Raw genomic sequence first — 27,968 nt, 5'->3', positions numbered from 1 at the left:
TGCAAACCTCATGGGAAAATATAAGCTGAAAATATGAAAGTGAGTGTAGCAGCTAGGGTCCCAGCAGAGAAGAGACGCACACTCCAGTTAGCGTCAGCTCAGAAGAGTTTATTAAAGGAGCTAGCTACAGGAGTGCAGGCAGGCCACGGAGGAGGGGAAGGGAGGGGGCAGTCAGTCACCAGAGACAAAGGCAGGGAGGAACCCTGGACAGAGGGTCAGAGTTCCAAACTTCATCAGCAGAGCAGGAGCCGGGCAGGGGCAGGGGGGCTGTGGAATGACTTGGCTCAAGGCTCCAGGGAATAAACCTCTCACCGTCCTCCGCTCCCGCTGGTGACGCCGATGGGAGTCCTGGCCGGGTCGGTTCCCAGGGCAGAGGTCAGGCCCGAGACAGTGGGACTGGGTCTGCAAGGCACAGAAGATATTCCAAACAGCCCCAGAATCCCATCCTATAAAGTAACCTCTGCTGGCAGCAGAGTCTCTGAAGACCGTTTTAGAAACTGGGTCCTCAGGACGTGCGCTAAACCTGGATTGTTCCTCCCGCATCTCGCTTAGCCCTTAAGCTCTGCAGGGCACTGGGTGTGTGAGGAGCGGTCTGCCACATATGCCAGGAATCCCGCTACCAGTGAGAGACACAGAAATTACTGAGGAGAAGCAGCCACACGGAGGCTGGGTCCATGGCGACAGGCTGCCGTGTGGAGGAGGAGGATGTCCAGGGCTTAAGGCAGCACATGGGCAGGCCACCTGCTTCAGTGAGGCTTCTGGATTGGCCCTGCCTCAGCCTCCTGACACCCCTCCCAACTCCACGTGCAGTGAAAGCTTCCTGTGCAGCCTCGGAGCAGGTGTAATGAGCCTGGGGATCCCAGGGGCTGCGGGAAGCTGTTAGAGAATCTGATTTAGCTTCCAAACAGTCCCTGCAGCTCTGTCATTTCTCCAAGGCTAAGCATCCCAAGTGCGGAGTCCAGGTCCATGTGGTCCTGTGTCCTGGGCCTGCAGCATCACGGCTTCTGGAAACCGTTAGAGATGCACCTGTTTAGGTGTCACCCGGGCCTACTGAGTCAGAAGCTCTGTGCTGCAGCAAAGAAACGTGTCCTAAGAAGCCCTCTGCTCGCCTCTCAAACTTGAGCACCTCTGGTCTAGAGCAGCGATTTTCCCGCTGTGAGGGTCCCCACAGAGCAAAACATACTGCCACAGGGGCCCCAGCCCGCCTCTGACTTCGCTGCTCACAGTCTCGGAACCCGGACTGGGCCCCTCGCCGGGGCCTTCCCCCTCCAGGCCTCTGTTCTCTCTGGACTTCCTAGCTCTTTGCGTTTCTATATTACTTTTACCAACCCTTCCTCTTGGATTTGCCTTCTCTATGTCTCTCTCTCTTTTTTTTCTTTTTTGTCATCTAATCACTGAAAATGAGTTAGGGCGATAATCTTCTTTCCCAACGTTTACTGAGACAAAAATAAAAATAAAAATAAGTGCCTCAACAAGATAGATTTTGTGAGCAAAGCCTCTGTCTGGGGATTTTGCACAAGTATGTTAAAAATGGTGTGTTCCATTTCTCCTAATGCTTCAGCCTATAGCCTTGGGGACTTACTGTGTTCCATATGAAACCTGCCAAATGATTTTTTTTTAATAAAATGAATACTATGGCTTATGTTAATATGGTAACATGCATTGCGAATGTAACCACATGAAAGTGTTTAGAGAAATATTAACTTGCCACATTATTCAAATTATGTCAAATTGACCGAAGCAAAGCCCTCAGGGCACGTGAGCAACAGCAAAAACAGTACTGCTTTGTAAATAGTTGGCAGGTGACAGGCTTCCTGTTTGCTGCCTTCCTTCTTGGGATAGTAGATCAGAGTAGATAAAAAACTTGGACTTGGCTTCATGATGGGAGGAAACTTCCAGAGAGACAAGAATGAAGCATAGCAGCTGCCCTCAGAGGGCGTCCCAGCAGGGGCAGCTGGAGGTGGTATGGAGGAGGCTGGCGGAGCTGGCAAGCAGAGGGAGGACAGACCCAGACAGAGGCACAGATCGGTGAGCCTGGGGTGAAGATGGTGCAGGGATCTGGGGGTTGTGCAGGAAACCGGTGGAGCAGAAACGGCGCTCAGGGAGGCCTCTTGGTGGAGCGGCGTCAGTGCAGTTCAGGTCCGACGCTCAGTCGTGCCCGACTATTTTTGACCCATGAACCGCAGTATGCCAGACCTCCCTATACATCACCCACTCCCAGAGCTTGCTCAAACTCGCGTCCATCGAATTGAAGATGCCATCCAACCATCTCATCCTCTGCTGTCCCCTTCTCCTCCTGCCATCTGTCTTTCCCAGCATCGGGGCTTTTCCAGTGAGTCACTTCTTTGCATCAGGTGGCTGAGTATTGGAGCTTCAGCTTCGGCATCAGTCCTTCCAATGACTATTCAGGACTGATCTCCTTTAGGATGGACTGGTTGGATCTCCTTGCAGTCCAAGGGACTCTCAAGAGTCTTCTCCAGCACCACAGTTCAAAAGCATCAATTCTTCGGCGCTCAGCCTTCTTCACAGTCCAACTCTCACACCCATACAAGGACTTCCCTGGGGGCTCAGAGGGTAAAGCGTCTGTCTACAGTGCGGGAGACCCAGGTTCAATCCCTGGGTCGGGAAGATCCCCTGGAGAAGGAAATGGCAATCCACTCCAGTACTATTGACTGGAAAATCCCATAGACAGAGGAGCCTGGTAGGCTACAGTCCATGGGGTCGTGAACAGTGGGACACGACTGAGCGACTTCACTTTCCTTTCCTTTTCACATCCATACATACCACTGGGAAAACCATAGCTTTGGCTAGACGGACCTTTGTTGGCAAGGCACTGTCCCTGCTTTTTAACATGCCGTCTGGGTTGGTCACAGCTTTGCTTCCAAGGAGCAAGCGCCTTGTACTGTCATGCCTGCAGTCGCCATCGGCAGTGATTTTGGAGCCAAGAAAATAAAGTCTCTCACTGTTTCCAGTGCTTCCCCGTCTATTTGCCATGAAGTGATGGGACCGGACGCCATGACCTTAGTGTGGAGTTGGTTTTCTTTAATGAATTAATTTATTTTGATTGGGGGCCGATCACTTTACAATACTGTGTGGGTGTTTGCCACCCACTGACATGAATCAGCCACTGGTGGACATGTGCCTCCCTCCTCCCTCCCCATCTTGTCCCTCTAGGTTGTCCCAGCGTACTGGCTTTGTGTGCCCTGTTTCATGGTTTGAACTTGAACTGGTCATCTATTTCACGTATGGTAATATACAAGCTTCAGCGCTCTTCTCTCAAATCATCCCACCCTCACCTTCTCCCACAGACTCCAAAAGTCTGGTTTTTACATCTGTGTCGCTTTTGTTGTCTTGCATATAGGGCCGTCGTTACCATCTTTCTAAATTCCATAGATACGCATTGCTGCTGCTGCTGCTGCGAAATCACTTCAGTCGTGCGACCCCATAGACGGCAGCCCACCAGGCTCCCCCATCCCTGGGATTCTCCAGGCAAGAACACTGGAGTGGGGTGCCATCGTTAGTATAGTGTATTGGTGTTTTTCTTTCTGGCTTACTTCACTCTGTATGATAGACTCCAGTTTCATCCACCTCATTAGAACTGATTCAAATGCATTCTTTTTAATGGCTGAGGAATACTCCATTGTGTATATGTATCACAGCTTTCTTATCTTATTTGTCTGCTGATGGACATCTAGGTTGCTTCCATGTCCTGGCTATTATAAACAGTGCTGCGATGAACACTGGGGTACACGTGTCTCTTTCAATTCTGGTTTCCTTGGTGTGTATGCTCAGTAGTGGGATTGCTGGGTCATAAGGCAGTTCTAGTTCCAGTTTTTAAGGAATCTCCACACTGTTCTCCATAGTGGCTGTACTAGCTTGCATGCCCACCAACAGTGTAAGAGGGTTCCCTTTTCTCCACACCCTCTCCAGCATTTATTGCTTGTAGACTTTTGGATCGCAGCCATTCTGACTGGCGTGAAATGGTACCTCATTGTGGTTTTGATTTGCATTTCTCTGATCATGAGTGATGTTGAGCATCTTTTCATGTGTTTGTGAGCCATCTGTGTGTTTCTTTGGAGAAATGTCCGTTTAGTTCTTTGGCCCATTTTTTGATCGGGTCCTTTATGTTTCTGGGATTGAGCTGCAGGAGCTGCTTGTATATTTTGATGATCAACTCTTTGTCAGCTGTTTTGTTTGTATTATCTTCTTCGATTCTGAAGGCTGTCTTTTCACCTTGCTTATAGTTTCCTTTGCTTTGCAAAAGCTTTTAAGTTTAATTAGGTCTCATTTGTTTATTTTTGCTTTTTTCCCCATTACTCTGGGAGGTGGGCCATTAGAGGATCCTGCTGTGATTTTTGTCAGAGTGTTCTGCCTATGTTCTCCTCTAGGAGTTTTATAGTTTATGGTCTTACATTTAGATCTTTAATCCATTTTGAGTTTATTTTTGTGTACGGTGTTAGAAAGTGTTCTAGTTTCATTCTTTTACAGGTAGTTGACCAGTTTTCCCAGCATGAATGTGGAGTTTTAAGTCAGCTTTTTCTCTCACTTTTATCAAGAGGCTGTTTAGTTCCCCTTCACTTTCTGCCATAAGGGAAGTGTCATCTGCATATCTGAGGTTATTGATAGTTCCCCTGGCAATCTTGATTCCAGCTTGTGCTTCATCCGGCCTTGCATTTGTATGATGTACTCTGCATATAAGTTAAATAAGCAGGGTGACAATACACAGCCTTGACGTACTCCTTTTTCTATTTGGAACCAGTCTGTTGTTCCATGTCCAGTTCTAACTGTTGCTTCCTGACCTGCATACAGATTTCTCAGGAGGCAAGTCAGGTGGTCTGGTATTCCCATCTCTTTCAGAATTTTCTGCAGTTTATTGTGATTCACACAGTCAAAGGCTTTAGTGTAGTCAAGGAAGCAAAAGTAGATGTTTTTCTAGAATTCTTTTGCTTTTTTTATGATCCAATGGAGGTTGGCAATTTTACTGAGCACATAGGGACCCGAAGTGAGGTGAAGCTGATCTTCCTGCTCCAGCATGTGACACGTTTCTACCTTTGAGCTACTTCTCATTCTTCTGTGAGGAAAGACAGTTGAATCCAAAACCCAAAAATGTTCAAGACCATTGCAAAGGTTATCCTCACACTGTTTAAAACTAAGTGTTTAATAATGTTGCTTTATAGATCATGTTTTTCTTCCATCCATTTCAATTTCTGTTTGCTTTCTCTCTTCAGGCTCATCTTAAATCGCTTCATATCTTTTCTTACTGTGGATGACCTCCTTGACCCACGTCCAGGGAATCAGCGAGGCTCTTTGTTTCTCTTTCTGGATGGGAAACACAAAGTTCTGAGAACCTGCCTTCCCTTGCCCTAAGCATTAAAGACATACCCAAAGAGTCACAGATAGGGCCAGAGCTGCTCCTAAAGTCTGGTCCTGACTCATCCAGGTTGGGTTTGACTGGGTCCCTGAGATGCGATTTCTCATAAATACCTTTAGCTCCTGCCACAACTCCAAGCCCAAACCTGCCAAAGATGCCTTTTTCTGTCTTGTTTTGTTTCAGTTTGATGCTGAATTGTGTGAGCATGTGAGAAACAGCAATGGGATGGGCGCACGTCACTGCTGGAAACTTTACACTGCTCCACTCTGATCCGATTCTTATAGAATCACAGTGTGTATGTGGAGAGGAGGAGATTCAAGTCATTTTCAAGCTGCCTTGGACTTCCTGCTAAGCAACCCCTGAGTGGGGACCAGGTTGAGCGGCGGGGGTTTAGGTTGAGGGAACCAGACAGAGGGCTCTATCTGTCTTATTTCACTTGGGAAACTTATTTTAAAATTTTCAAAAAATCTTTTGCTCAGGAGGCCATCTGTCTGCACTGAAAGGGATCTATCTGTCTTTATTAACACTGGCATGAGGCGGTGAAAATTGGAAGGATGAAAATTGGAAATTTGAACCCCCAAGAACATGTATTTCAAGCTGTGGAGATCTGTGGTTTGTGATCTCTCAGCAAAATTAAGAAATGGTGAAATCCAGATGAAAAAATTTTCAGTTCACAGATAAAGGAGCAAAAATGATTTTCAAACCACACCCTCATCAGCAGCCTTGTAATCAGATGTGCCCCATGTGTGCTGAGATGTCACAGGGAGCTTTTAGGTCCAGCCCAGACCACGATTGTCCCAACCCTTCCGGAGGTACAAGTCAGGGAGCTGAAGCCAGTGGCAATTACATAAGCTCAGGTGTTTTTGTTTAAATATTCTGTTCAACAAATAGTTAAAATTTCGCACAATGAGTGAGTGGTGGCCCCAAGATGGACATTGAGGAGTTGAAAATTTCCATGAATCTGGTAGTTGCTGGTGACTCTTGGTGATGAACCCAGGGGAACAGGGGCCAAAGCCCCTCTACATAGGAAATCTTGGAGGGGAACTGAGCTAGGAGCTGGGGTCCCTGAGTATGGGTCTGAGATTGCAGACAGGGAGCAGCATGGAGATGAGGAAGGGAGAAAGGAAGCGACGGGCTGAGCCCAGGGTGGGTGGACTGTGGGGCTGTGTGCCCTAAGGCCAAGCACAGAGCCTGAACACATAAATCTGGAACAATTCCTGAACCTGGGCTGCGTGAGAGCATCCTGCCCTGGGTACTTCAAACAGCCCAGCAGGAGCACACAGGAGACAGGCCTGAGGGAAAACCCGAAGTAGGGGGGCTTCAACCCTTTACCCCAGCCTGGTCTTCTGCAAAGGAACAACCTCAACACAGACAGCTGAGGGACAAATATCACAAGAGCACCTGGTACTTCACTAAAACACAGGTTTGATTACAAATAGAGGGCATAGGAGACATCTGTGGAAAACGAAAGGGCCTCATGAGGGCGGTTTTGAGCAGCGAAGCTGGGCAAGTGAACCCCTACTCAGCACTGCGCTCTCTGAAGCCCGACATATCGAGCTGCAAAGCCCCGGCACGGGCCTGCACCCCCCACCATGCAGAGATGGGACGGATCTGGTCCTCCTATGCTGCTGATCCTGAGTGTCCCTTCCTCCCGGGTACGTCAGGGCAAAGGAGGCCCCTGACCTGGAGCAGCCAGCCCTGAGCCTGGCACCTAATCAGCACATGGACAACATTAGCTAGCATCCATTCTGTCCTCATTATTGATATTCCTGTTATTTTTTATCAGCCTCTGTCCTGGCTCTTGGAGGAGGAAATGGCAACACACTCCAGTATTCTTGCCTGCAGAATCACATGGACGGGGAGCCTGGCGGATTATAGTCCACGAGGTCACCAAGAGTCGGACACAGCTGAGCGACTAAACAATAGCTAGCCCTGGCTCCCTCCACGCCGGCTGCTCAGGGCAAGGTCTAGCTCTTCATTTTTCCAGCGCAAGAGTGCAGGCTCACGTGCAGGAGACACTTGGGCACACCTCACGTGCGCAGGCCCCGTGAGAGTCGCAGCGCCCAGCCCAGCGGGTGGCGAAGGAGTGTCCAGTGCCTTTTAGGCTCAACGTGGCTCCCTCCTGTCACCACAGCCCCTCCCCCTCCCAGCACCTCGCTTCCATCCCTCCATGGCCCATGGCTGCTTCTGAGACACACGGGGCGAAGGACCGCCTGGTGACGCGGATGCGGAGACTCAGGCTTCTGTCTCACACACGCTCAGGAAAGCGCTGAACTTGACTTTTCTCATATGCAAAAGAGGAGCACCATCGCCCTTCCAGGGTGGTCTGTTAGCATGTACTGTGTGTTGGGCACGAGGAAGGATGCAGTGAATGGTAGGTCTGTACCTTTCCTCTCACGAAGGCGCCAGCCCTGCCCACCTCCGGGCAGTCCCTTTACCCTACTCTGTGCGCTGCAGATGAGGAGCCGCAGACAAGGAGATCAGGGCTCAGCGAGGTACACAGGCTTCCCTGGGTCCCCAGTGTGGTTTGTGGCAGGCGGGCATTCGCTACGGGTCCAGTGATTCTTCAAAATTCTGTGGACTCTCATCTCTCCTCTTCCTAGGCCAGCTGCCCTGGCTTGAACCTGGTCTCTGGGGAGAAAGAGGAGCCCAGCGCTGGGCCAGGGAGTCACCTGCCCCGGAAAGCAGCTCTGCTTTGGGTGAACAGATGAAGGCCAGGGGACGGCATGGGACAGGCCACCTGAGTCATGTTCGGCTTTTCTGAAGGGCGAGGAGGAGGCAGAGGAGAAAGGGGCTGGGAGAAGCAGGGGAGAGCTTAGCAGAGTTCACAGACTCATTCATTCTTTGATAATGTATCATTCAAGCTAGGACATTTTGAGAGAGAAAGGACGTTGTTGGTGATTTTGTTGGGACAACAGGCAGACACCGGCACTGTTCGGGCGTATCCAGGCGGACTGTGACTCCATCTTTAAGAGCTCTCAAAGGGCATCTTCATAGCATCGCTGATGTCCTTGATGGCCCAGAGGATATCCTCTCTGATTTCCCTCTTCGGGAATCCCTGGATTCAGACCCTCTCCTTTCTGGGACCCAGACTCCAGGTTCTTGCTCCTTGCGTCTTCCCGAGTGCAGACCAGGCTTTCAGAGGTCAGCTGGGGTCTCCATGAGCCTCACTCTTTTGGAACTGGACTCCCTAGAAAGGTTTAATGACAGGATCTAGCTCCTGTCCTCCCGCCACTTGAGACATGGGCCAGGAAAGTACCTCGTGGATTAGGACTGATTTGGTCATAAAGCTCTTTAAGGAAGGGAGACGAGAGTAGCCATTCGATGTGTCCTGTTATTGTCAGTGTTCCCTGATTTTAGAAACATGAGTTTTTTTGTTTTTAACTCTTATTAAATCAAGGAACTCTCCTGCTATCCTCTAACTTCTTTCCTTGCACTCAGGGAGGGTAAGACCCACTAACCACTGGGTTTTATGTACACAGGACCTGTAAGTAGACTTGTGATCACCATCTACAAGAAAAATTGCATTTGACACTGTGAAACACTCACAAACACACATACGTGCAAACTGTTCTTCCCTTTAGTGAGTGTGATGTATGCCTGCCTGCGTTTTCCAATTTATCTTTTTTTTTTTTTCTATTTGATGCTATTTCATTTTTAAAGATTGCTATTTCTGACAGGCTGTACTGACATCACAGCCAGAGTTTGCCCAGCATTTCTTCCAAATTGTTTCTCATTTGAGATCTGAAAACACCCCGGAATCATACAGGGCAGAACTCGATCTGAAGCCCAGTAGTCTCTGCCCACCGCCTCTTGCCTGGGGCTCCTCTCTGCAGATGGCAAGGACGACTTGTCTGAAGCCAAACAGCCCAGAATCAGATCAGGCCTCCCCGAGTCCCAACTCTGAGACACAAAGGCCCGTGCTGGACCCTGGTGCCTTGTCCCTCAAGCACAAGAGTGCTGGTCTCCCGCAGGACTGTGGAGAGGATAAGAAGATTGTGTCTAGAAAGCACTGTCAGGACCCTTGCAGGCGCAGGCTGCCCTGGAAATATCAGCGGGATGGACAGCGCCTGAACAAGGTGCTTGTTTGTTCCCACTGGGAACTCTGTCCTGCGCACATGAGCACACACGCCGTGAATACATTAACCTCCAGTCCTCCTCGGCCTCCTGAGCAAGCGATCTATCCGCGGGAGAACTGGAAAGAGCTGGTCTCTTGCAGGCCTGGTTCCCAGGTGCCAAGGCCCCAGCATGGCTCTGGGGGTTCCCACAGCAGCCAGAAGGACGGTCACCTCCCCCAAAGCTCAGGAATGCCCAGAATGGTTGTTTCCTCACGGCCCTACAAGACCCCATGACCCAGGCTGATGTTCCCACGTTCAGGAAAATGCCTAAGAAGAGGCCAGGACAAGGTGAGAACCCCATGGCTGCATCTGGGGCCTTCTAGACTGACCAAGACCGGTCCCTCCTTCCGGGGACTTCCACAGCTGCAGTGCAGGGCTTGGCTGGGCTCAGAGGAGCTGAACACTGGGTGCCAACCTTCGGCCACTGGCCTCACCTCCTCCACAGAGGGTCAGCCATCCTGCCTAGTTCTGGCTGCCGGCATCTACCTTGAGGCCAAGCCAGCAGCATGCAGCTGCTGCCAGCAGAGGCATTGGGGCCCCTGTAGGTGAGTCAGGGAATCCCAGGGGTCATGGAGCTCAAACCTAATCCAGGCTGTTACTCACTTGTGTCCATCTGCGGAAGGACACAGCCTCATTTCCCTGGAGCTGATCCCTGATGATGGTCCTTTTCTGCTCGGTATTTCTGGAATCACACTCTTCTAAGGGCCTGGCTGTGTCCTAAGCTGTGGCCAGCCAGCCACTGCCTGTGATGAAGCACCAGCAGCAGAGATCTCATCCCCGGGGACCCCGCTGACTGTGACTCAGGGAGTGCATGCGGGTCCCTGCAGTGGGGAGGAGGGGGCACCTCTGAGGAGAGGGGTGACTCCTTAGTCTGGACTCACAGGGAGTGAACCACTCTAGCTGGTCATGTGGTGGAGATTCCGGGGGAAGGAGGACTCTAGAGAAGAGACAGTGTGTGTGAGCACTCATCGGCAGACATTAGCGTGAGATACATTTGGGTCCGCATCGTGACTTAGCAGCGTGGCCTCAGGTGCACAGATGAACACAGTCTTGTGAGCATTGCTGTCTTTATTTTAGAGATGAACAAAGAGAGGGTCCCATGTGTTAGCGTCTTGTTGATTTATCAGGCAGTCATTCTAAAAGTTTTTCTTGAGCACCTTCTATGGACCAGCCACAGAGAATAAGTTGTGAGTGAAAGAGGCCAGGCCCCTCTCCTCCTGTGTGGTGGTATCAAGCCTCTCCTTCAGAGGTGCGGTCAGCAGGCAAGTGGACAGGGAAGGTGGTGCAGGGGATGGGAAAGCAGGATAAGGTGCCGGGGCTCATGCAGGGGAGGGGCTGCCATGCAGGGTCAGGGGTCCACAAAGCCGTCTCTGACAAGGTGATGGCAACCAGAGATGGAAGAAAGGAGGGGCAAACCATGTGAATTCTAGGCAGAGACCACCGAGAGCAAAGTCCTCTGAGGGGCAGCCCTGGCCTGCTCAAAGTCAAAAAGGTCAGTGTGGCAGGAGTACAGACGGGCGAGTCCCGAGAGGGGCAGGGGCCGCAGGTTTAAGCCTCTGCTGGCCACTGAGGATCTGGGTAGGGTGGCATGGCAGGGCCTGATGGCCAGCCACTTGCTGCCGTGAGAGGAAGCAGCAGGACATGACGGTGAGCCAGCTAGCGGCCTGGTGTAGGGGGTTCAGATAGGAGATGGCTGTGGCTCGGATCAAAACGGGAGCATGAGGGGTGTCTGGGCTTTGGATGTATTTCGAAGGTGACTAACTGGGTTTGTTAATGGTTTAGCTGAGGGCTGTGAAGTAATAGGATAAATCAAAGATAACTAAAAGGTTTTGGCCTGAGCCATGGGAAGACAAGGAGTTGTTATTTGCATAAATGAGGAAGGCACGTAGGGGGAAAGTGGGAACTGAGAATTTTGTTTTGCATATGGTGCATTTCAGAGGAGGAGGTGGGAGTCTGGGAGAGAGATCCCTGGATTCCTTAGCTCTGGGCACAATAAGCTCCCATTTCTAACTCACAGCAGGACACAGCATGGGCTCACAACGGCAGTCCTCAGGGGTCAGTAGACCGCCCCCTCCCTGAGGGAGGCGGAGAAATAATCCACCTCTCAAGTCTGGCTTCACCAGCACTGCTTTTAGGGAACCCTTGATGGTGCTCTAAGTTTCCCTGATCCCTGGATCAATCCTGACCTACACTCACCATGCTTTATGAAAATGCTCACGCCATTGCAATCATTCCCCCCCACCCCTGACTGTAGGTTCCGTGAAGTCAGGGGACAAGCCGGCTTGCTCCCCACAGTATTCATACCGCCTAGTGATGAGCTTGACGTGGCAGTTGTTGGCTGGCTAAATGAGGGCCACCAGTTATGTACACATGGTCGGCCATGGGCTTTTTTTTTTTTTTTTTTTTAATGCAGCATCATTCTGAAGAGTCAATATCATTCTGCGGAATGAACCCAGGGGCTCGGCTGTGGGCCCCTCCCTTGGTTCATGCTCCCTGGTGGTGGAGCATTCCGGACCGGCACTGCACAGGCCCCAAGGCACCAACAACACTGGCCCAAAAGGTTCCCCATCAGTTGGCGAAGAAGGAGAAACTCAACTTTTAGGATCGCTTTCAGCTCCAGCTGGTATCCAAGCTTTGCTCAGAGTCTAAGCAGAGGCAGGCAGGATCGAATCCCAACTCTGTAGACCCCAGGGAGCATCAGAGCGAGAGAGGGAGCAGGATGGCTTCCATGCACACCAGCCGTCAGATCCATGCAAGTGTGGGTGATGCTAAGCTCCAGAGTTATGTGGGGAGGCTGAGACTCAGGCAAGGGTCTCAAATCACAGAGTGAGCAGAGAGAAGACCAGGATTCAAGAACTGGCCTGTCCCAGGACCCCACAGTGCCGCATGACATGGCCTCAAATCCCTCCTTCTTCCTCCAGCCCATCTGCAACTAGGTAACCGTATCGCAGTCACTCTATAAATGACCGGGATGTACCAAGCACAGGGTGACAGCCACACGTGGGCCTACGGGCAGGAGAGTCTGGAGCACAGAACACTCTGGACTCAGGATTTCGGGGCCCTTTGTGCTGACCTCTCCCTTCCAGCATGGTTGAGAGAAGGTGGTGGAACGTGCGGAAGGCTGACCGACCTCTGTGTGGACAGAACCCAGTATCTGTCGGGCTCTCTCCCTGTTCTCAGTGTCCAGGCCAGTGCTGGCTGAATCAGCATCTGGCATCCATCAGGGGCCCTAGAGCAGGACAAAAGAAAGCGCTGGGTGTTTGGCCCTGCCATCTGGGACAGAGGCTCTGCTGCCTTCTACTAAGCCTGAGAAGCAGAGTAGAGGTTTCCCTCCCCATCGCTGATGCACACTCAATCCCTTACACAAAACTATCCCTTTGGAAGTAGAGGGCTGACTGGCCTTAAAGAAGGGCTTCTAGCAAAACCAAGTGCATTCAGGGAAGAGGGAGTGCCTCCCCCGGCTAAGGATGCAGACTGAAGGATGAAGATCTGCCCCCAGTTCTTGCCTGCAATGAGCGTTATCACTGCGGCTTGTTCTCCACCAACTGCTGCAGAGAGGGTAATATGACCCCTCCATGTGTTGGGTTTGAGGAAGAAAAACCAAGTCGGGGGAGTTCCACATGGTTACACTAATTTCAAACCGTTGGCTGCTATATTTGAGTACATGTCTTTATTAGGAAAATTATAAGTGCACATACATCTTTTCATTGATATGATTTCAAAGTAGAAATTGTTGTTTCTCAAAAGGAGTTGTTACTTGTTTGTTTGGTTTTTTTTTTTTTAAAAAAAAAAAGCACACTGCATACAGGAAGCTGCCTTCTCCGGGACCATTTTCACATTTTGTGGGAGATGCCGTTTAAACAATACAAAATACAGTATTTATCACATTTAACACTGAACCCATCACTGCTCAGAGACTGAGAGTCCAGCGAGGTTGCAGGATTATAACAATCTATGGGATTTTTCAACTTGGCAATGCCGGTGGTCTCCTTAGGGGACATGAAGGTTTTTCTAAGGGATATTTCCAAGGGATGGGAAATTTCCCAGCGAAGATGCATAGAGGGATCAGGACCCCACCATTCTCATTCAGCTACAAAAGGGTGTCCCACCTGGGCAAGGTGATAAGCGCCCAGTGAGAGATCGCACGGTGATTACACCAGGCAGCACTCAGAAAAGGCAGGTCAGACTGGATCCTGTGACAAGGCGTAAGGTCTCTGGACTTCACGCTGGGGAACTACAGCCTTCTGTTACGCAGGCCCTCTCCTCAAAGCTGGCCCTCCTTTTTCTGGAGGGCCCCTCCTGAGCCTCGCTGGGGTCTTAGCACCTGGCCAGAGTGGGGCAAAGAACAGTGCAAACAACACAAGGCACAGATTCAGATTCCAACACGCAGCACACCTGTGAGCTCTGTCCCCCCAGTCTTCCCTGCCCGGGTCCTGATGCAAAGGCTGGTGGCGGAGGACCACCCTGGGGTTACACAGAGCACAAGGGAAGGTCAGAGGGGGCAGCACTGGGCCAGGAGGAACAGCTGGGTACTCCCTAATCAAAGTGATGCACAAGATTTGTATTTTGAAAGCAAAAGGGGATCAAGAGAGTCTTTTCCTGTGCAAATAGACTATTTAAATGCATATTTGCTTTAGCTGGGCAGTCTCCACTTAGGAGCGACTGCAAGGAGAGGAATTGTCATACAAATAATTTTCCAGGCAGTTTCTCCTCTTATCTATTTCCCTCTCAATAGGGGAGAAACAAAAATTATTCTTTATTTAACTGCAGTCAAGATTTATTTAGGGCCATGTTAATTTTCTAAGAGAAAGAAATTTAACGGTTCTGGTTCATGGATTCCAGCGGAAGATGCTTCTAAATTTTCCATGAGATTTTAAAATATCTTGAATTACTTAGACAACGACTCTCCCACTAACAATTCTATCATTTCATGCATAATTCAGGAGCCCTGGAGTGACAGGTTAATTTCAGAAGAGGGTTTTGAAACCAGTTCTGTATCCCTTATAACTAATAAAGGCCCCTTCAGACTCTATTTAATCAGTATAACAAAGCTGGTTTGACAATGTGAATTTTTGTTTGGTTGATGGATTTGCCATATACTGTGAAGATCTAATTTAAAGGATTATTTATGGAAATGCCTAACACATGTTACTGATAACTCAAATTACTAAATCTGAGAACACCTACAATTCAAGATTATTTTACAACTATATATTTTCTGCATGTTATTTACAGTTCCTGTTAATTGATACATTTCCTGATTTTGCCCTTTTTTTCTACTTTCTTAACTTAAAAAACCTTACTGGGAACTTTAACCAGAGAGGAAAAGTATTAGTGAGACCAAATGAAAAGCAAAACAAGCAAAAACCTTTCAAGTGCCTAAACCTTTCCAGAAAGTGAGATTTTTAACTGTTTAATGCAATCCTACAAACCGCTCTCAGTAAAGGGAAACACGCTAAATGTCAGAATTTGTAAGCTACTTTCCTAACCAGCCCATCCTTTTCTAAGAGGAATGCCCTGCTGGACATCCTGTAAGCACAAAATGACCTTGGCAGCAGAGAAGGCCCAGGGGCCACTGTGCAAGGCAAAAGGTGACAGAGTCATCGAATGGGGAAAAGGTGAGGTTAGACTCTAATTGGGAAGGAATCCTCATGTTCAGCTTTGATCGTTTTACGGGTCGGGCTTTCAAAACCAAAAAAAGTTCAAAAAAATTTTTTGTTATTCCCAAACAATGCTGCACCACTGTAAGAAAACCCTCTGTAGTTCTGAGATATCAACAACTATAGAAGCCTTGAGGGTCTACATCCTTGGAGGTCCATACTGCTGCAAACTGAGTTCCCTTGGGCTCTGTTGATACAACCAGGGGTTTGTGATCACGGGGAAATCAAGGTCCAAACAGATCACAGCCCTAATCAGAAAACCTGGTCAAAGGCCCCAAGGGGCACCTCCTCACTCTCAGCCATTGCATTCAAGGAAGTGACAGCGCATGCACCAAGGACGTTGGCTTTGAACAAAAACACAGGATTGGACGCGGGACAGTATTCAAACAAGACGCAGACGCGCACAGTGACCTCGGGACCGGGTGGCATGAGACATTCTGGGTTGCTTCTTGGCGCCCAGTGTAAAGTAAAGCTTTGGTCTTGAGAGAGTCCTTTTCCGGGGTCACGGAGACAGCCTTGGATACACATGACGATGGATGAGAGAGAGAATGATGAGAAGGACGTGATGGGATGCAGAGGAGAGCTCGGGATGAAGGGTGCGTCTCACCCTACCCTGGCCTCACACTCCTGCCTGCTCAGCTCAGGGAAGCCCTGCGGGGCTCACCAAAAAGGCCCACCCCTGCTCTCACCCCCGAGAAGGGGGAGCCTCCTGCCTGGCCCCCTAGAACCTATCTCCTCCACCACTCGCAAAGGGGAGCCTTCACTAGAATCTGCCCAGGCTGGTTGGTGCGAACCCCTCCTGGTGGCTCTCCACATGGTGATGTGGGCCAGCCTCCCTCCCTCTGGGGTTCTGGGGTTCCGGCCTGCACAGCTCAGGAACCTCTGGCCAGATAAGGGGTTCCATGGGAAAGATACAACAAAGCAGGTAATAGAATGGTCTTAATCTAAGTTCCTATCTGTTACCAGTGACATTGGATAATCAAACTAAATGAGAAATAAACACCATATATTCTGCTACATAATCAAATGGTGAAGTAAGGCAAACTGTGCGCGACAAGGCCCTTGGAAATGCACTCAGCCCTGCCTGGGTGCAGGGGGGTGGCTACAAGCCCTTCCTAACACTGGTTTCAGACCTGGGCTCCTACTGGGAGGCTTCCTCAGGCGTCTGACCCCACCTGCGCCTCTCACATCTTGAACCTCCTGTTGACAAGAACAGAGGGAGACACATTAAGGCGGGTTCCCGCAGCGGCGGGGCAGCACGCTTGAGACGCCGAGACCCGCTCCAGCCGGGCCCCCCCTCCTGAGTTCCGAACCGCTGCGGGGCTTCTCCCTTCCGAGACCCTGAGCGAGGAGACGGAGTGAGAGAGACAGACGGCAGAGGCGAGGGACGGACGGAAGGCGGGAAGCGGGGAGGGCAGGTGGGCGCAGCGAGCACAGGGCGGAAGGACGCACGAGGCCACGGCGCGGCGGCCACGCGACCGGACGAGGCGCGAAGCCCCAGCCCCGCAGGCGCCGGCCCGGCCGCCGCGCGCCCAGCCCCAGGGCCTCGGGCCGGCGCGGGGCCCGCAGCCGGGCGGCCGGGACTGCGCATGCGCCCGCGTGGCGGACGCGGGGGCGCCGCCTAGCGGAGGGTCCACAGCGGGAGGGGGGCCCCGGCTGCTCGGCTCCTCCGCGGCGGCCCTGCTTCAGGGGGCTGGGGCTGCGCCGGCTGCTCAGACACAGGGCGGCCCCAGGGCCAGCGGGGCAGTCTAAGGGCAGACGGAGGCTTGCCTGTGCTTCTTCATGGGGCGGGGGGGCAGCTCTCTCAGCTTGGGCTGCCCCGCGATGGGTGGCAGGTGCCGTCTTCCAGAGCACCGCAGAAAGCAGTTTGCAGCCTCAGGGAAGCAACAGCTTGGCCCACAGTCGCTACAGGACAGACAGCTCTCCCAGAACAGACCTGTCAGCCTCTTTGGCACAAAGATATCCTGTTCCTGAGGTGGGAAGAAGGGAGCATGGAGACACGTGTCTGGCCCACTTTTCCAGACACTCGTAACAGCAGTGCTACCCTGGCCGAGGTCTCGCAGACCACTGCTGCTGGACTCCACAGAAAGGACTGCACCCCTAGGCAGTCCAGCCACCATCCAGAGGCCCTCAGAGGCGCCGAGGGCAGGACGAGGCAGATGGGCAACCCACACACCCGGAGCAGGCCCCGTCTCCCCCGCCCCCGCCAGAGGTACAGGCCGGGGGATTCGCCAGATACAAGGGCTGCGGGGGAAGGAAAAGGTCCGTGGCCGCAGCGCCCTAAGGGGTACAGTCCTCCAGTGGGCAAAAGTAATGACTAATTCTTAATTATGCCGTCAAGCAAGAGGAGCTCACAGTGCTCTGTGACCCAGGTGAGAGGCAGGGGCCCAGAGCTGCTTCGCCTGACATCCATGTGCTCCGCCCTTCACCCGTGCCGTCTTTCTGGATCTGTGTACTGAAATCATGGTCAGGGGTCTGGGAGGCAGGGTGCATGTGCGTCCATGTGTGATGGGGGGTAGGGAAAATAGCATATATCTTCAAGGGTTCCCTTTGCAAAGTATCACTGAAATCAGTCTTTCTCTCCCCGGGATCCCTCCTCCTCCCAGTCCAAATTAGCGACTTGGGAAGAAATCTCAGCTATAAATCTGTGTGTGTATATGTGTCGGATTGGGGGCTGGTGAATGAAGACTGAGACAGCTGTGTCCCGGAACCTAATCACTCAAGGTCAGGCAGCAGCGGGGGAGGGGACACACTAGGAGTCCCTGGAGCTACAGGCCCTTCACACAACTCCTCTGCTTTGGGGCCTCGGGGACTGTGGACAGAATCTACAAAGCGGATTACTTGCCCTGCAAAGAGGCTCCCTGAGAAGCATTTCCACAGCTGCCCTCTGGAAATTCAGAGCTGCCAGCCAGTCTCCCCACGCAGTCTGAGGAAACCCACCTGAGCTTGGGGGTAAGGCCACTCACACAGTCCCAGGCCCGGGGGGAAAGGCCCGCCTCACATGGCAGAGTGGCGGAGGACCAGGCAAGGCACTCGTGGCAAGGTTTCAGTTATCACCTGCAAACGGCATGCCCACAGCCAGCTCTGCTCCACAAAGGCAGGGACGCCCCAGGCAGGGGGCAAGCAAGAGGGTATAACGCACATGCCTCTCGCTGGCTGTCTTGAGATGCCCCTGCTGGGCTATCAGACCGCTCTGTGCAGAGTTCAGGTGGCCACATGCTGCCCTCAAACAGGAATGCAGATTATAAGAGTGTGGAGCTGTGTCAGCTCTGAGGAATCTTGACCATGGGCCTTCGGAGAGAGGGAGTGGAGGGCTAGGTGGGAGGCTCATCAGCCCAGGGAGATGCTGGAGAGAGACGCCGGGGCACTCTAGATGGAGCCCTGAGCCACTCTAGAGTCCAGGCTGTTCTAGAGAGAGTCCTGAGCCCACAGGCGCCAACCCCCGCCTCTGCACAGCTACTTTCTTCTTAACGCAGCAGACCAGGAAGGGCCCTGAAAAGCACATAAACACAGGAGCCGGTGTGGCCAGAGAGGCGGCAAAGCGCGGCCCCCCACGGGCGTCTGAAAGCCTGCCCGGGAGGCAGGGGGGTCTGCCCTGGAGGAGGCTGAGAGCAAATTTACAAAGCGCCGGAGCAGAGTGCACTGCGGTCCATCTCGAGGTGGCAGATAACTAGTGTTTCCTTTTCTGAGCAGCCTTTCTCTTCTTCTGTCGCTTCTTTTTTCCTATCTTTTCTCTTTTCCCCACTTTTTCTTCTCTGCTCCCCCTTAGATAGAATTAGTAGAACCGTTAATAATGTTGAAATAGACAAGAGTACATGTCAGTCTGTGCAATATTTAACACTGGCCCGTGTATTTGTTTAACCCTGTCTTTACTCTCAGGCCTGGAGGCCCCTGGGCAAAGTACTGTCTGTCAGTATTTCGTTAAAATAAATCAGACATTTTCCCCCATTCCAAAAACTATTACACGGGCTTCCAGAACACTGATACTTGTGAACTGGTTGTCGCCAAGGTCCACTGGCTGGCTTGACCCCAGTTCCCGCTATTGCCTGAGGCTTTAACAGGGACCAGGGCTTGATATCTGTAAGGGTGCGAAGGTGCGTCACCCCATCCTGCTCTCCCAGGGCCTCTTTACATCTCAATGCAGAGCTGAACTCCCTGCTTTATCTTAAACATCTCTGCATTTCAAATCGAATAGAGGCTGGAGGACCAAGGTTTAAATGACCATCCAGGAGAAAAAAGAAGGCAGCCCGATCCCACCTTCTTTCTGGATGCCCGTGGACACCCCTGGAAATGACTGGGATTGTTCTGGAGAGCAAGGGAGAGAGCTGGTTAGCAGGATTTTATTAGAGCAACTTTATTAGAGCAATTGGCTCTTGACTGTCATATTAACATGATTCAAGCTGAATGGTATTTAATGATTTATGGGGTAAGGCCACCTGTTCCTGAGAAAGCTTGATATTAACCATGGGCTGGAATTATGGGATTTTTACATGGGAAAATGTGAAAGCTGGGTATTATGAGGGTTGCGTCTCTGGAGATTACATGGGGATGTTAGGAGAACCAGGTTGGAGGAGGAAGGGGAAAAGGAATTAGTGAGTCAAATATTATTCTTCAGAAAACTAGTGCCACTGAGTCCACTGTTTAAAAAAAACAAACAAACAAACACAAACGCTCGAGTTGCAGATCTAACCTGCTCCTGAGCAAGGCCCATGTACTGTCACTTGCAGTGTGAACTCAGCAGAAGGGAGGCAAGGCACCTGACCAGCAGGCCAGCTTACGTTTATAAATACCAGAAATGTGTGTGAGCCCCATGTCTGGCAATCAGTGGATTTTAGCTCAGGTAAATAAATTCCCACGTACAGTAGGAGGTTTATACCATGAAACAATGACATTTTATTGCTAGTACATATAATGTCACATTTGATACAATTTTAGTACAAGTGAAAAAATACACTGTGGGTAACATTAAAAGGCTGCAATCACACTTATATATCATATATATTTCTTTACAAATTGCCAGTAGTTTACGATAATAGAGAAATGCAACCTACTGACATTCATATGGCTCCACTTCAAATATAGGTATTGTTAGACTATAAATATATTTTGAAATACATTTGTCTACTAAAGAAACGTTTAAAAAAATTGTGCACGAAAATATATATAAAAAATGCCTTGCAAAAAGTTACAAACACCACCAGGCCCATCTGTGGGTCCCATTTATGCGTGGGGATTTCATCTTGCCAACATTTCTGACTGGAACCTGAAACTGTGCTGTGGCTTCAGGAGGAGGGGTTAGTGGTCAGAGGCTCGTTTATTCATCTATTTTTTCACTTCTGATTTCAGAAACCTCAGAATTTGTAGAGCCTCCATGGCCTAAATAGGCTTCCGAGGCAATCACAGAAACCAAATTCCTCAAAGGAAACCCTCAGATTGAAAATTGCATTTGATTCTGCAAAGACTGTCTTCCATGGGAAGGCGGAGACATGATCTCATACCCCCAGCAGAGGGCCAGCCCCATTCTGGAGAAGGCCAGAGAAGGATCTCACAGAGGGCCTGCGGACGAGGGGTGGGCAAACGGAGGAGGGGGGCCGCAGAGCTGGAGCCCGTGTGGCCCCCCTCCTCCAGCTGGCTGCGTACAGAAATGAGAAGCAGGAGCAAGATGAAAGCATGCTCTGGGAAGCAGGGGGAGGCTGGGAATGACCCAGAGAGGGTCTCTGAGCACAGTCCCCAGTGATGGCAGTTCTACATGGAGCTCTGCTCCGATCACTGAGCCTGAACGGGGAGGTGTAAGGCAGTGGCCGCCGCCGAGCAGCAGCCAGCATCTGGGCCGTCAGTCTAGTGGTGGTCCCCCCCGCCCGAGCTGCCCCCAGTCTTCCTCCCAGCCTCAGCGTCTGGAGGAGGAATGCTTGTCTCAGCTCCCTGCTTGGCCATCACCTGACTGTGCTCAGACTCCCCAGGGGAGAAAAGGAGAATCTCCAAAACAAACCAAATACAGAGCTTGAAGTAATCATCAGTTTAAAAAAGGATAATGAGTGATGATGACTGTGATGATCATGAGGTGACTGACTGGTGGGAAATGCTGATGGGATGATACAATTTCTTAGAAAAACCCCAGTTATAGAACAGCCTGTGTGAAGAGCATGGGTGAGTGCCCGCTGCAGTATTGTACCATGTGCTCTAAATGCAGCTGTCTGCGCGCTGGGCAAAGCTCACGTCCATCCCAGGTCAATGCGCTGCCCCCAGGCATACCTCCCTCCCCCCGTACCTTTGCCCTTCCATCTCACTCAGGTCTAGCTCTCCTCGGCTGGGCCTAGTGGGAAGTCCGTTTCGTGGCTGTGCTTACTTGTTTAAGGCTTTGTCCAGGTACTCCTGAATCCACTTCAGCTTCGGGTCAATGCATACTTGCCTATTGTTGTTCTTCAGCCTTGCCCTGTCGAGACAGAAGAAGCCACAGTGTGCAGCTGGACAGACGGGGGCACGGCCGCGACCTGGGCCGCTGCTCACCCGATACCCGGGTTTGGACCTGACTGGAGCCTCCCAGCCGGCTCAGGCTCGGAAGCCCTAGATGTGCTCGGGAGACAATGCTGGCCACGCTGCAGGTCTCACCCCAGAGATACTGGGAAGAGAAGGGAAGTCTTTAAGGAGTCCAGAGAGAGCCCACACACGGAACATTTGCGCTGGCTTTTGAAGGATAAGTAGGAGTGGGCAAGTAAAGGGGGAAAGAGAAGTAGGAGCAAACACCCCCAGGGGGGTGGCACTGCAGAGAGGGTGTGGAGGGACTGGAGAGACAGGACCCTGAGCAAGCCTGCGGCCAGGTGCACGGAGCAAAGAAGTGCGGCTTTATCTGCAAGTTTGTTTGTGATGGGAACTCGCGGGGACTTTGAACTGGAGGGTGGCAGAAGCAGATTTTTATTTTGATGGATCGTCTTCACAGTACATGGAAGAGAGACTTAAGAGTAAGCCTGGGGGCCTGGAGATCTACAGAGACGTCTGAGCAACAGTCTGGGGGATGGGAGAGGTGAGAGTGCAGTGCGGGGAGGGACAGTGTGCGGGGTGGGAGGGGTGGGGACGGGGCTGAGGGAGAGGATGCGTCAGCGGTTTGCCAGAAAATGGTTTCCAGAGAGATTTTACAAGTTCATGGAGTGTGCATGGTCTCATTTGTTCTCTGCAAGTTCGGTCTGCACCCTGTCACCTCCATTCACAGCCTCCCTTCCTGAAGGCTCTCAGAGGAGAGCCTGGACTTATCTCTGGATCCCTCTCCATAAAACCCTGGTACCAGGTAATGCCAAGCAGCCTGAGGACACTACCAGCCCCAGCCACTCAGCATCCATGAGGACCCCTGGGGCCAGCACAGTGGCTTGGCAACACTAACAGGAGTCTTCACACAGCCTGCCTGTTGAGCCAACGCGCTGCGCAGGGGCCTGTCTCAGAGCAAGGCGGACTGTGGTCCAGTTCTGGGGTCTGCTGTTTTTTAATGTTGTGTTTGTGCAAACAGATCTGAGGACTCTATTTGGCTTCTTCCAACTCGAGATGCAGTCCCAGGCAGGAAAACCTGCAGAGTCTCCACTGCAAAGTGGTCCATCCCCACTCAATTCAGTATCTGATTAAATACTTCTCAAATGACAGAGTATTTTATTACAAGCAAAGAAAAAAATTCATCTTCTAGTGCCCCAAAACATAGTGTAAATGACAAACACGTTCAAGGCCGCAAAGGCTAGGAAAAAAAGACAAAGAAAAATCAAACCTAAAACCCGTTGCTGTCGGCTGGAAAATCGTCAGGTAGCTTTTGTTCCACCTTTTGCGCCCCCCACCAAGCTCACTGCAAGCGAGCACGTGGACACCTGGGCACTGGAGGTCTGAGCAATGGACAACCACGTGCGGCTTTCTTTCTGCACCGGCCCAGCCTCCCGCACTCCAGGAGAGATCTTTGTCATCTGCATATGGGATTTTAGTGCATCTCATTCCCGACATGAATGAAATTAAATGTTAGCAGCTGCCATCAACACCAGCAAAGCAAAACCCTTGTGTGTTGGGTTTCAGAAAATGCAGTTAAGTGAGCTGGTGATTTTGAGTTTCACCAAACAGTTTAATGATGGCTTCAGCTGCATTTGGGTCTTGTGATTTTGCGCTGTGTGATAAAGGATTAAATGAGGGCACCAAAACCCTGAAACCGGTAAAACTATTACTAGCAAGGGGCTGGTTAATTTACTGTACTTCAGCAGAAAGAAACTTTGGTGAAGTTCATGTTCCTCCGATCTAAGGGGCGCATCTGAATGTGCTCCCATCTCTTACATTAAAGGGAGGAAGCTTGGAAAGAGGAGGCAAAGGCCTGTGGGAGCATGGCACCAAGGCTTAGGGCACCAGGGTTAAGAGCAGCTTCTGAAACCCCTTCCCGGTGGTAATATCAGCTGCCGCTAATCATGCCAGGTTTGAGGCGGGGCACTCGGCGTATGTCATTTCTTAGCTCTAACACGTCTGCGGGTTGGGTGTCACTGTGCCCGTTTCTGGAGGATGACGTTGAGACTTACACGATCTGGAGGGCACAGTTTGGAGTGTTGAGGATCTTGAGGTGCTTGACGTTGGCTTTGGCGACATGGCTCTCAAAGAATCGGCAAGGGCATCTGTAGCTCAGGCTGACCGGTTTGGCTGAAAAGGGCAATGAGAACAAGGCAGCTTGTTATTTCCCTGCTGGGCCTTGGGGATACGAGGGTGACTGAGTCTACAGCCGCGGGATCAGGTGGTGGTTTGCTGGGAAGCGATGGGAGGAGTCACGGGTGCCCGTGGCAGAGACCTTCACCTTGGGCCACACAGGGAGCTCTGAGTGGGCTTGGGCTCAGCTTCAACAAGGCAAGAACCCAGAAGGACCTGAGGAAGCCAGACCCTAGGAGGGTAGGGAAGCTAACATGAGAAGCCTCCTGCTCCTGCATCTCAAGATAAAGGGCATGCATTACAGGAGAGGACTGCTTCAGTCCAAGGCACTGAGGTTCCCAGTGATTCTTTGCAAAATCAACTCCTCCAGGGCCTACTGAGAAAGACTTCCCCATTCAAGGAAAAGCAAGAGGGAAGAAGGAGCTCTAGGCTTGCTCCCTCCTCCTCCCCGAGAAGCTACTGCAGCGTCCCTGGGAATGCTGCCCTCCCCCACCTGCAGTCCTCTCTCCTCACTTTTACCTTAAGCTCAGGCAAACCACAAAAGAGTTCCCAACTGGCTTCCTCCCTGGGAATCCCCAGAGGGCAGGCAAGGGCCCACCTTCTCCCCCGCACTCCCAGGGCTGCAGCACAAGGATGCTCCAGCCTCCTGGGTTGGATTCCATCTTTGTTTGCCAATCCGCCAATTTGCAAAATGCCATAATTGACACTCATTAGTGTAAATCAGCAAAGGGCTCCTGCAGAACCCACAGCTCACCCTGTAAGTCTAGAACTGCCAGCCCGGGGGCAGGGGTGGGGGGTGGCGTGGGTGTGGGTGGCGGGTAGGGCTGGGGGGAGTGGATCCTAGGATTTGTGTGTGTGTGTCTGCATGCACATTCTCTGCAGATTTCACCCAAGCCCCACTTAATACCCCAGATTATTTGAACTTGTGGATCCTTTCATCAGGGATTAAATGTATGTCTGAGAATATTTAGTCCAGAGATTTTTTTTTAAAGTTTGCCTGTTTACAGAGCTCCCAGAAGCCTCCTGGTGGTTCTGAAGTTCCATGCTTTGGGGCAAGAGAGCTGGGGAAGCTTATGAGCAAGGGACTTTTTGGTTTTTTTTTCTTCTAAAGGCTGAATTTAGTTGAGAGAGGCCATGGCCACCAAGTCAAGGGGTAAGCAGACCACCTGGCCCTCCCAAAAAGCCTGGTTTCCAGGCGCTCAGTGACTGTGGCCCTTGGGAGCCCGGAGCAGCCTTCAGGTTCACACCTGGGCTGACTCCAGAAAGGCACTGCTAGGGCCGGGCTTTTAGCAAGGGCACCAGGTCCCTGCACAAGTCTTCTGTAACCAGAGCATCTGGGAAAGTGGCCCGGAGCTGGGGGCTGGGCTGCCTGAATAAAGGATGAGTCAAAGTCCCCCCACTGAGTGTCCTGTGACCAGGTCCCAGCTGAGCAGAACCAGGCCGTGGGTCCCAGTGGTGAGGCAGGACTGATCCCAGTCCCAGAGCATCAAGCTGGAAGGTGCACAGCGTGACGGCTGCCGGGGCGATGCTGTGGACGGTGCGGGCTGCTCCTCGCCCCTGTCCCCCAGACACGGCTTGGACTCCATTAACCAAGCAGTGAGATCAGGCCAGAAATCAGAGCCCATTCTGAGCTCAAAACACAAGCTTTCTCTTTTCTCCTCTCCCCTCTCCACCCCCCTGGGATTATCCATTTCCTTCAAAGGCAATTTTTCATTCTTGCTCCCAGGACCCAGTCGCCTGCCTATCAAGTGGAGACTTTCAACGGGTTTTTTAAAGTGACAGAGCCCCAAGCCTTCTCACCAAGAGAGCTAGGTGCTGTGTCCACCTGGCGACCTTCCTGCCAGCTTTTTACCAACATTACTAACTTTTCCAACTGTTTTGCATATGTACAGGCAAGAGGCCTGACTGCCTCAGATGTTACCCAGGCAGGAGTAGGGTGAACTTGGCTTCTGGTGAAGCTGGCATCTGGTGAACTGGGTTCTGCTCCGCAGCAATCCTTCCACACTAATGCAGAGACAGGAGCCCCCGAGTCAGCCCCTCCAACCAGGCCTGGGAATGGGGCCCAGCCTGGCTTTAACCCCTAGAAGCCCAGGGCATCCAGGGACCCAGCTTTGTGGCTGAGGTCAGCCGATGGAACGAGGGTAGGAGCCAGAGTCGGAGCCTAAACATGGGGACTCAGCGTGAGCACCCGGCCTCTCGGCGGCACCGAGTGCCTCCCGACCTGGGCATGCAAGGAGCGCATGGCCATGCTGACCTGGCCACTCAGCTGTCAAGAGGGCAACTCAGGTGGACAAGCAACCGACACCTCCCAGAGCTAGAAGGAGCCTGTGAACGAGGCCTCCACTCCTTCCGTGTTCCCCAGGGTCAGCTGAGCCCAGAACTCCAAGACCTGGGTCCCTGCATTCCAGTCATTTCTGCAGTTCCCTAGGGGAGGTGGCAGCGAGGAAGCACCATTTCCTCCTCCAGCAGCTGGATGGTTACACCTCCACTTTCGCCAAACCACTCAATTGTTAACACCCTCAAACCAGAGCGTTCCCCATGACCTGGGGCCAGGACTGTGTAAAGAAAAGGCTAGGTTACTTTTTCACCTTACAGAAAAAAAAAACAAACAAAAAAAACCAATCTAACTTCCCTTTGGGAACAGTCCCACTGTAGCTTTAACCAGCAACTTGCTACACTTTTAAGGAACACTTCCCAGGTAGTCAGTCACCAGCAATGGAGAAGGCAGCCTGTGGTCTTCTGTGGGAACCCAACTGACTGCTCCAGGGTCTGAGCCCCCAGACTGACCTCAGCTGCAGGGAGATCTCAGTGTTCTTCAACCCTCTCTGCAGGACTGGTTAGAAACTTCACAGCCAAGAACTCCCAGCAGGGCCTGACCGGGCTGACTTGGTTTTGTTTTGTGTGTTCAGAGGCAATGGTTTATTTTGGTTTGCAGCAGTGGTGTCCTGTAACAGGACAGTGAGTTTTCTCTTAAGCCTCAAAAGGGAAAAAACGCTCTCTCCCTCTCACAGTGAAATGGGACACCACCTTTCCCCGTGGCCTAAGGCGCTGGCGATTGAATTTTGCAGCAGCGCTCAGCTCGCTTCGAGGTAGAGAGCTCAGCCGGCTGGTGACAAAGCCGCCTGTCTGCAGGTGTGCTTAGGGGACTGGGTAGGAGCATGCATGACCCGAATGGCGCCTGGGTCTCTCTTGGGTAACCCCAGGAAGAAGCAGGGAAGGCACTGGCTGGGTGCGCGTCCAGCTTCGCCGCGTGTCTGCGGACCGCACTACGGGTATGGAAGCGCAGCCAGGCGTTTGGCTCAAACTCGACAGCTGCTCGGAACGAGACGCCCGCGGAGCCCCACTTAGGTGGGTGCAGAAAGAGGGTAGGCCTCGCGTGAATGGGACACCTCGCAGCTTACAGGATCGCATCGCCACCACAAACAAGTCGCGGTGCCAGACAGCGCTTGGCAAAGCGCTCTCTCCAACACGACCCGCAGATCGCATGTCCAGTGCGATGCGATGCGGGGCCTCGGAGCCCATTCGCCTCCGGAAACTCAGCTGCGCTCGGGAAGGCGCTAATCTGGGAGGTGGGTGGTCAAGGGCCAGGGACCCGCGGCTCCCGGTTCAGCTCCACACCTCTGCGCCCTTGCTCGCCGACTCCGACAGCGCCCAGGGCGCGCTCGCACCCAACTATCCTGCGCGAACTCGCTGTGCAGCCCGCCCGAGGTCGGGCGGCTGCTCCCGGGTCCCGGAACCCAGCCCTGTCGCGGGGAGCAAAGCCTCGGAGCGGGGGGCGCTTGGGGAACGGGGGGACTTCGAACGCCGTACGCCGAGGGAGTGCGCCCTGCGAGGTGGGCTGCCTCAACCTCCGGGGTGCACAGCGGCGCGGGCTGGGCTCGCTCGGGACAGCTCGGGCCGGGGCGTCAGAGCCGGGGCCCCTCCCCGAGCCCGGAGCCCGGCGCCTGCCCACGCCTCGGTGGCGGGGCGCACTCACCGTCGCTGAGGCACAGCGCAGTCAGCACGAGGGCCAGCACGACGCAGACCTTGGCATCCATGGCACTGGCCGGCGGCGGACGGACGGAGGCCGGACGCGGCGGGGAGGCGGCGGCGGAGAGTGAAAGTGCGGCAGCGGGAGGCGCGCGCCCGGCGCTTTAGAGGCGAGAGCGGGGCGGGGCGGGCGCGCGG

General features: G+C 52.3%; 1 protein-coding gene across 3 annotated transcripts; it reads right to left on the bottom strand.

Moving 5' to 3' along the window:
* Positions 1-87: 87 nt before the first annotated feature.
* Positions 88-27,936, bottom strand: CXCL12 (C-X-C motif chemokine ligand 12). 3 transcript variants are annotated; one of them, XM_027962332.2, is made up of 4 exons: positions 27,778-27,936; positions 23,681-23,798; positions 21,496-21,582; positions 88-402 (listed from the first exon to the last, which is right to left on the bottom strand). In XM_027962332.2, exons 1-4 carry the CDS (start codon positions 27,836-27,838, stop codon positions 309-311), a joined length of 360 nt encoding a protein of 119 aa, XP_027818133.2. In that variant the 5' UTR covers positions 27,839-27,936; the 3' UTR covers positions 88-308. The 3 variants fall into 3 exon arrangements, with proteins under 3 accessions (XP_027818133.2, XP_004021622.1, XP_004021623.1); XM_004021573.4 differs by lacking the exon at positions 88-402 and adding an exon at positions 13,141-16,349; XM_004021574.4 differs by lacking the exon at positions 88-402 and adding an exon at positions 16,751-18,913.
* Positions 27,937-27,968: the final 32 nt, after the last annotated feature.

Source organism: Ovis aries, chromosome 25 (genome assembly GCF_016772045.2).
Source record: "Ovis aries strain OAR_USU_Benz2616 breed Rambouillet chromosome 25, ARS-UI_Ramb_v3.0, whole genome shotgun sequence".
Lineage (NCBI taxonomy): Eukaryota > Metazoa > Chordata > Mammalia > Artiodactyla > Bovidae > Ovis > Ovis aries.
Note: the sequence above shows the minus strand (reverse complement) of the source record. Positions and strands in the feature narration are given on the sequence as shown.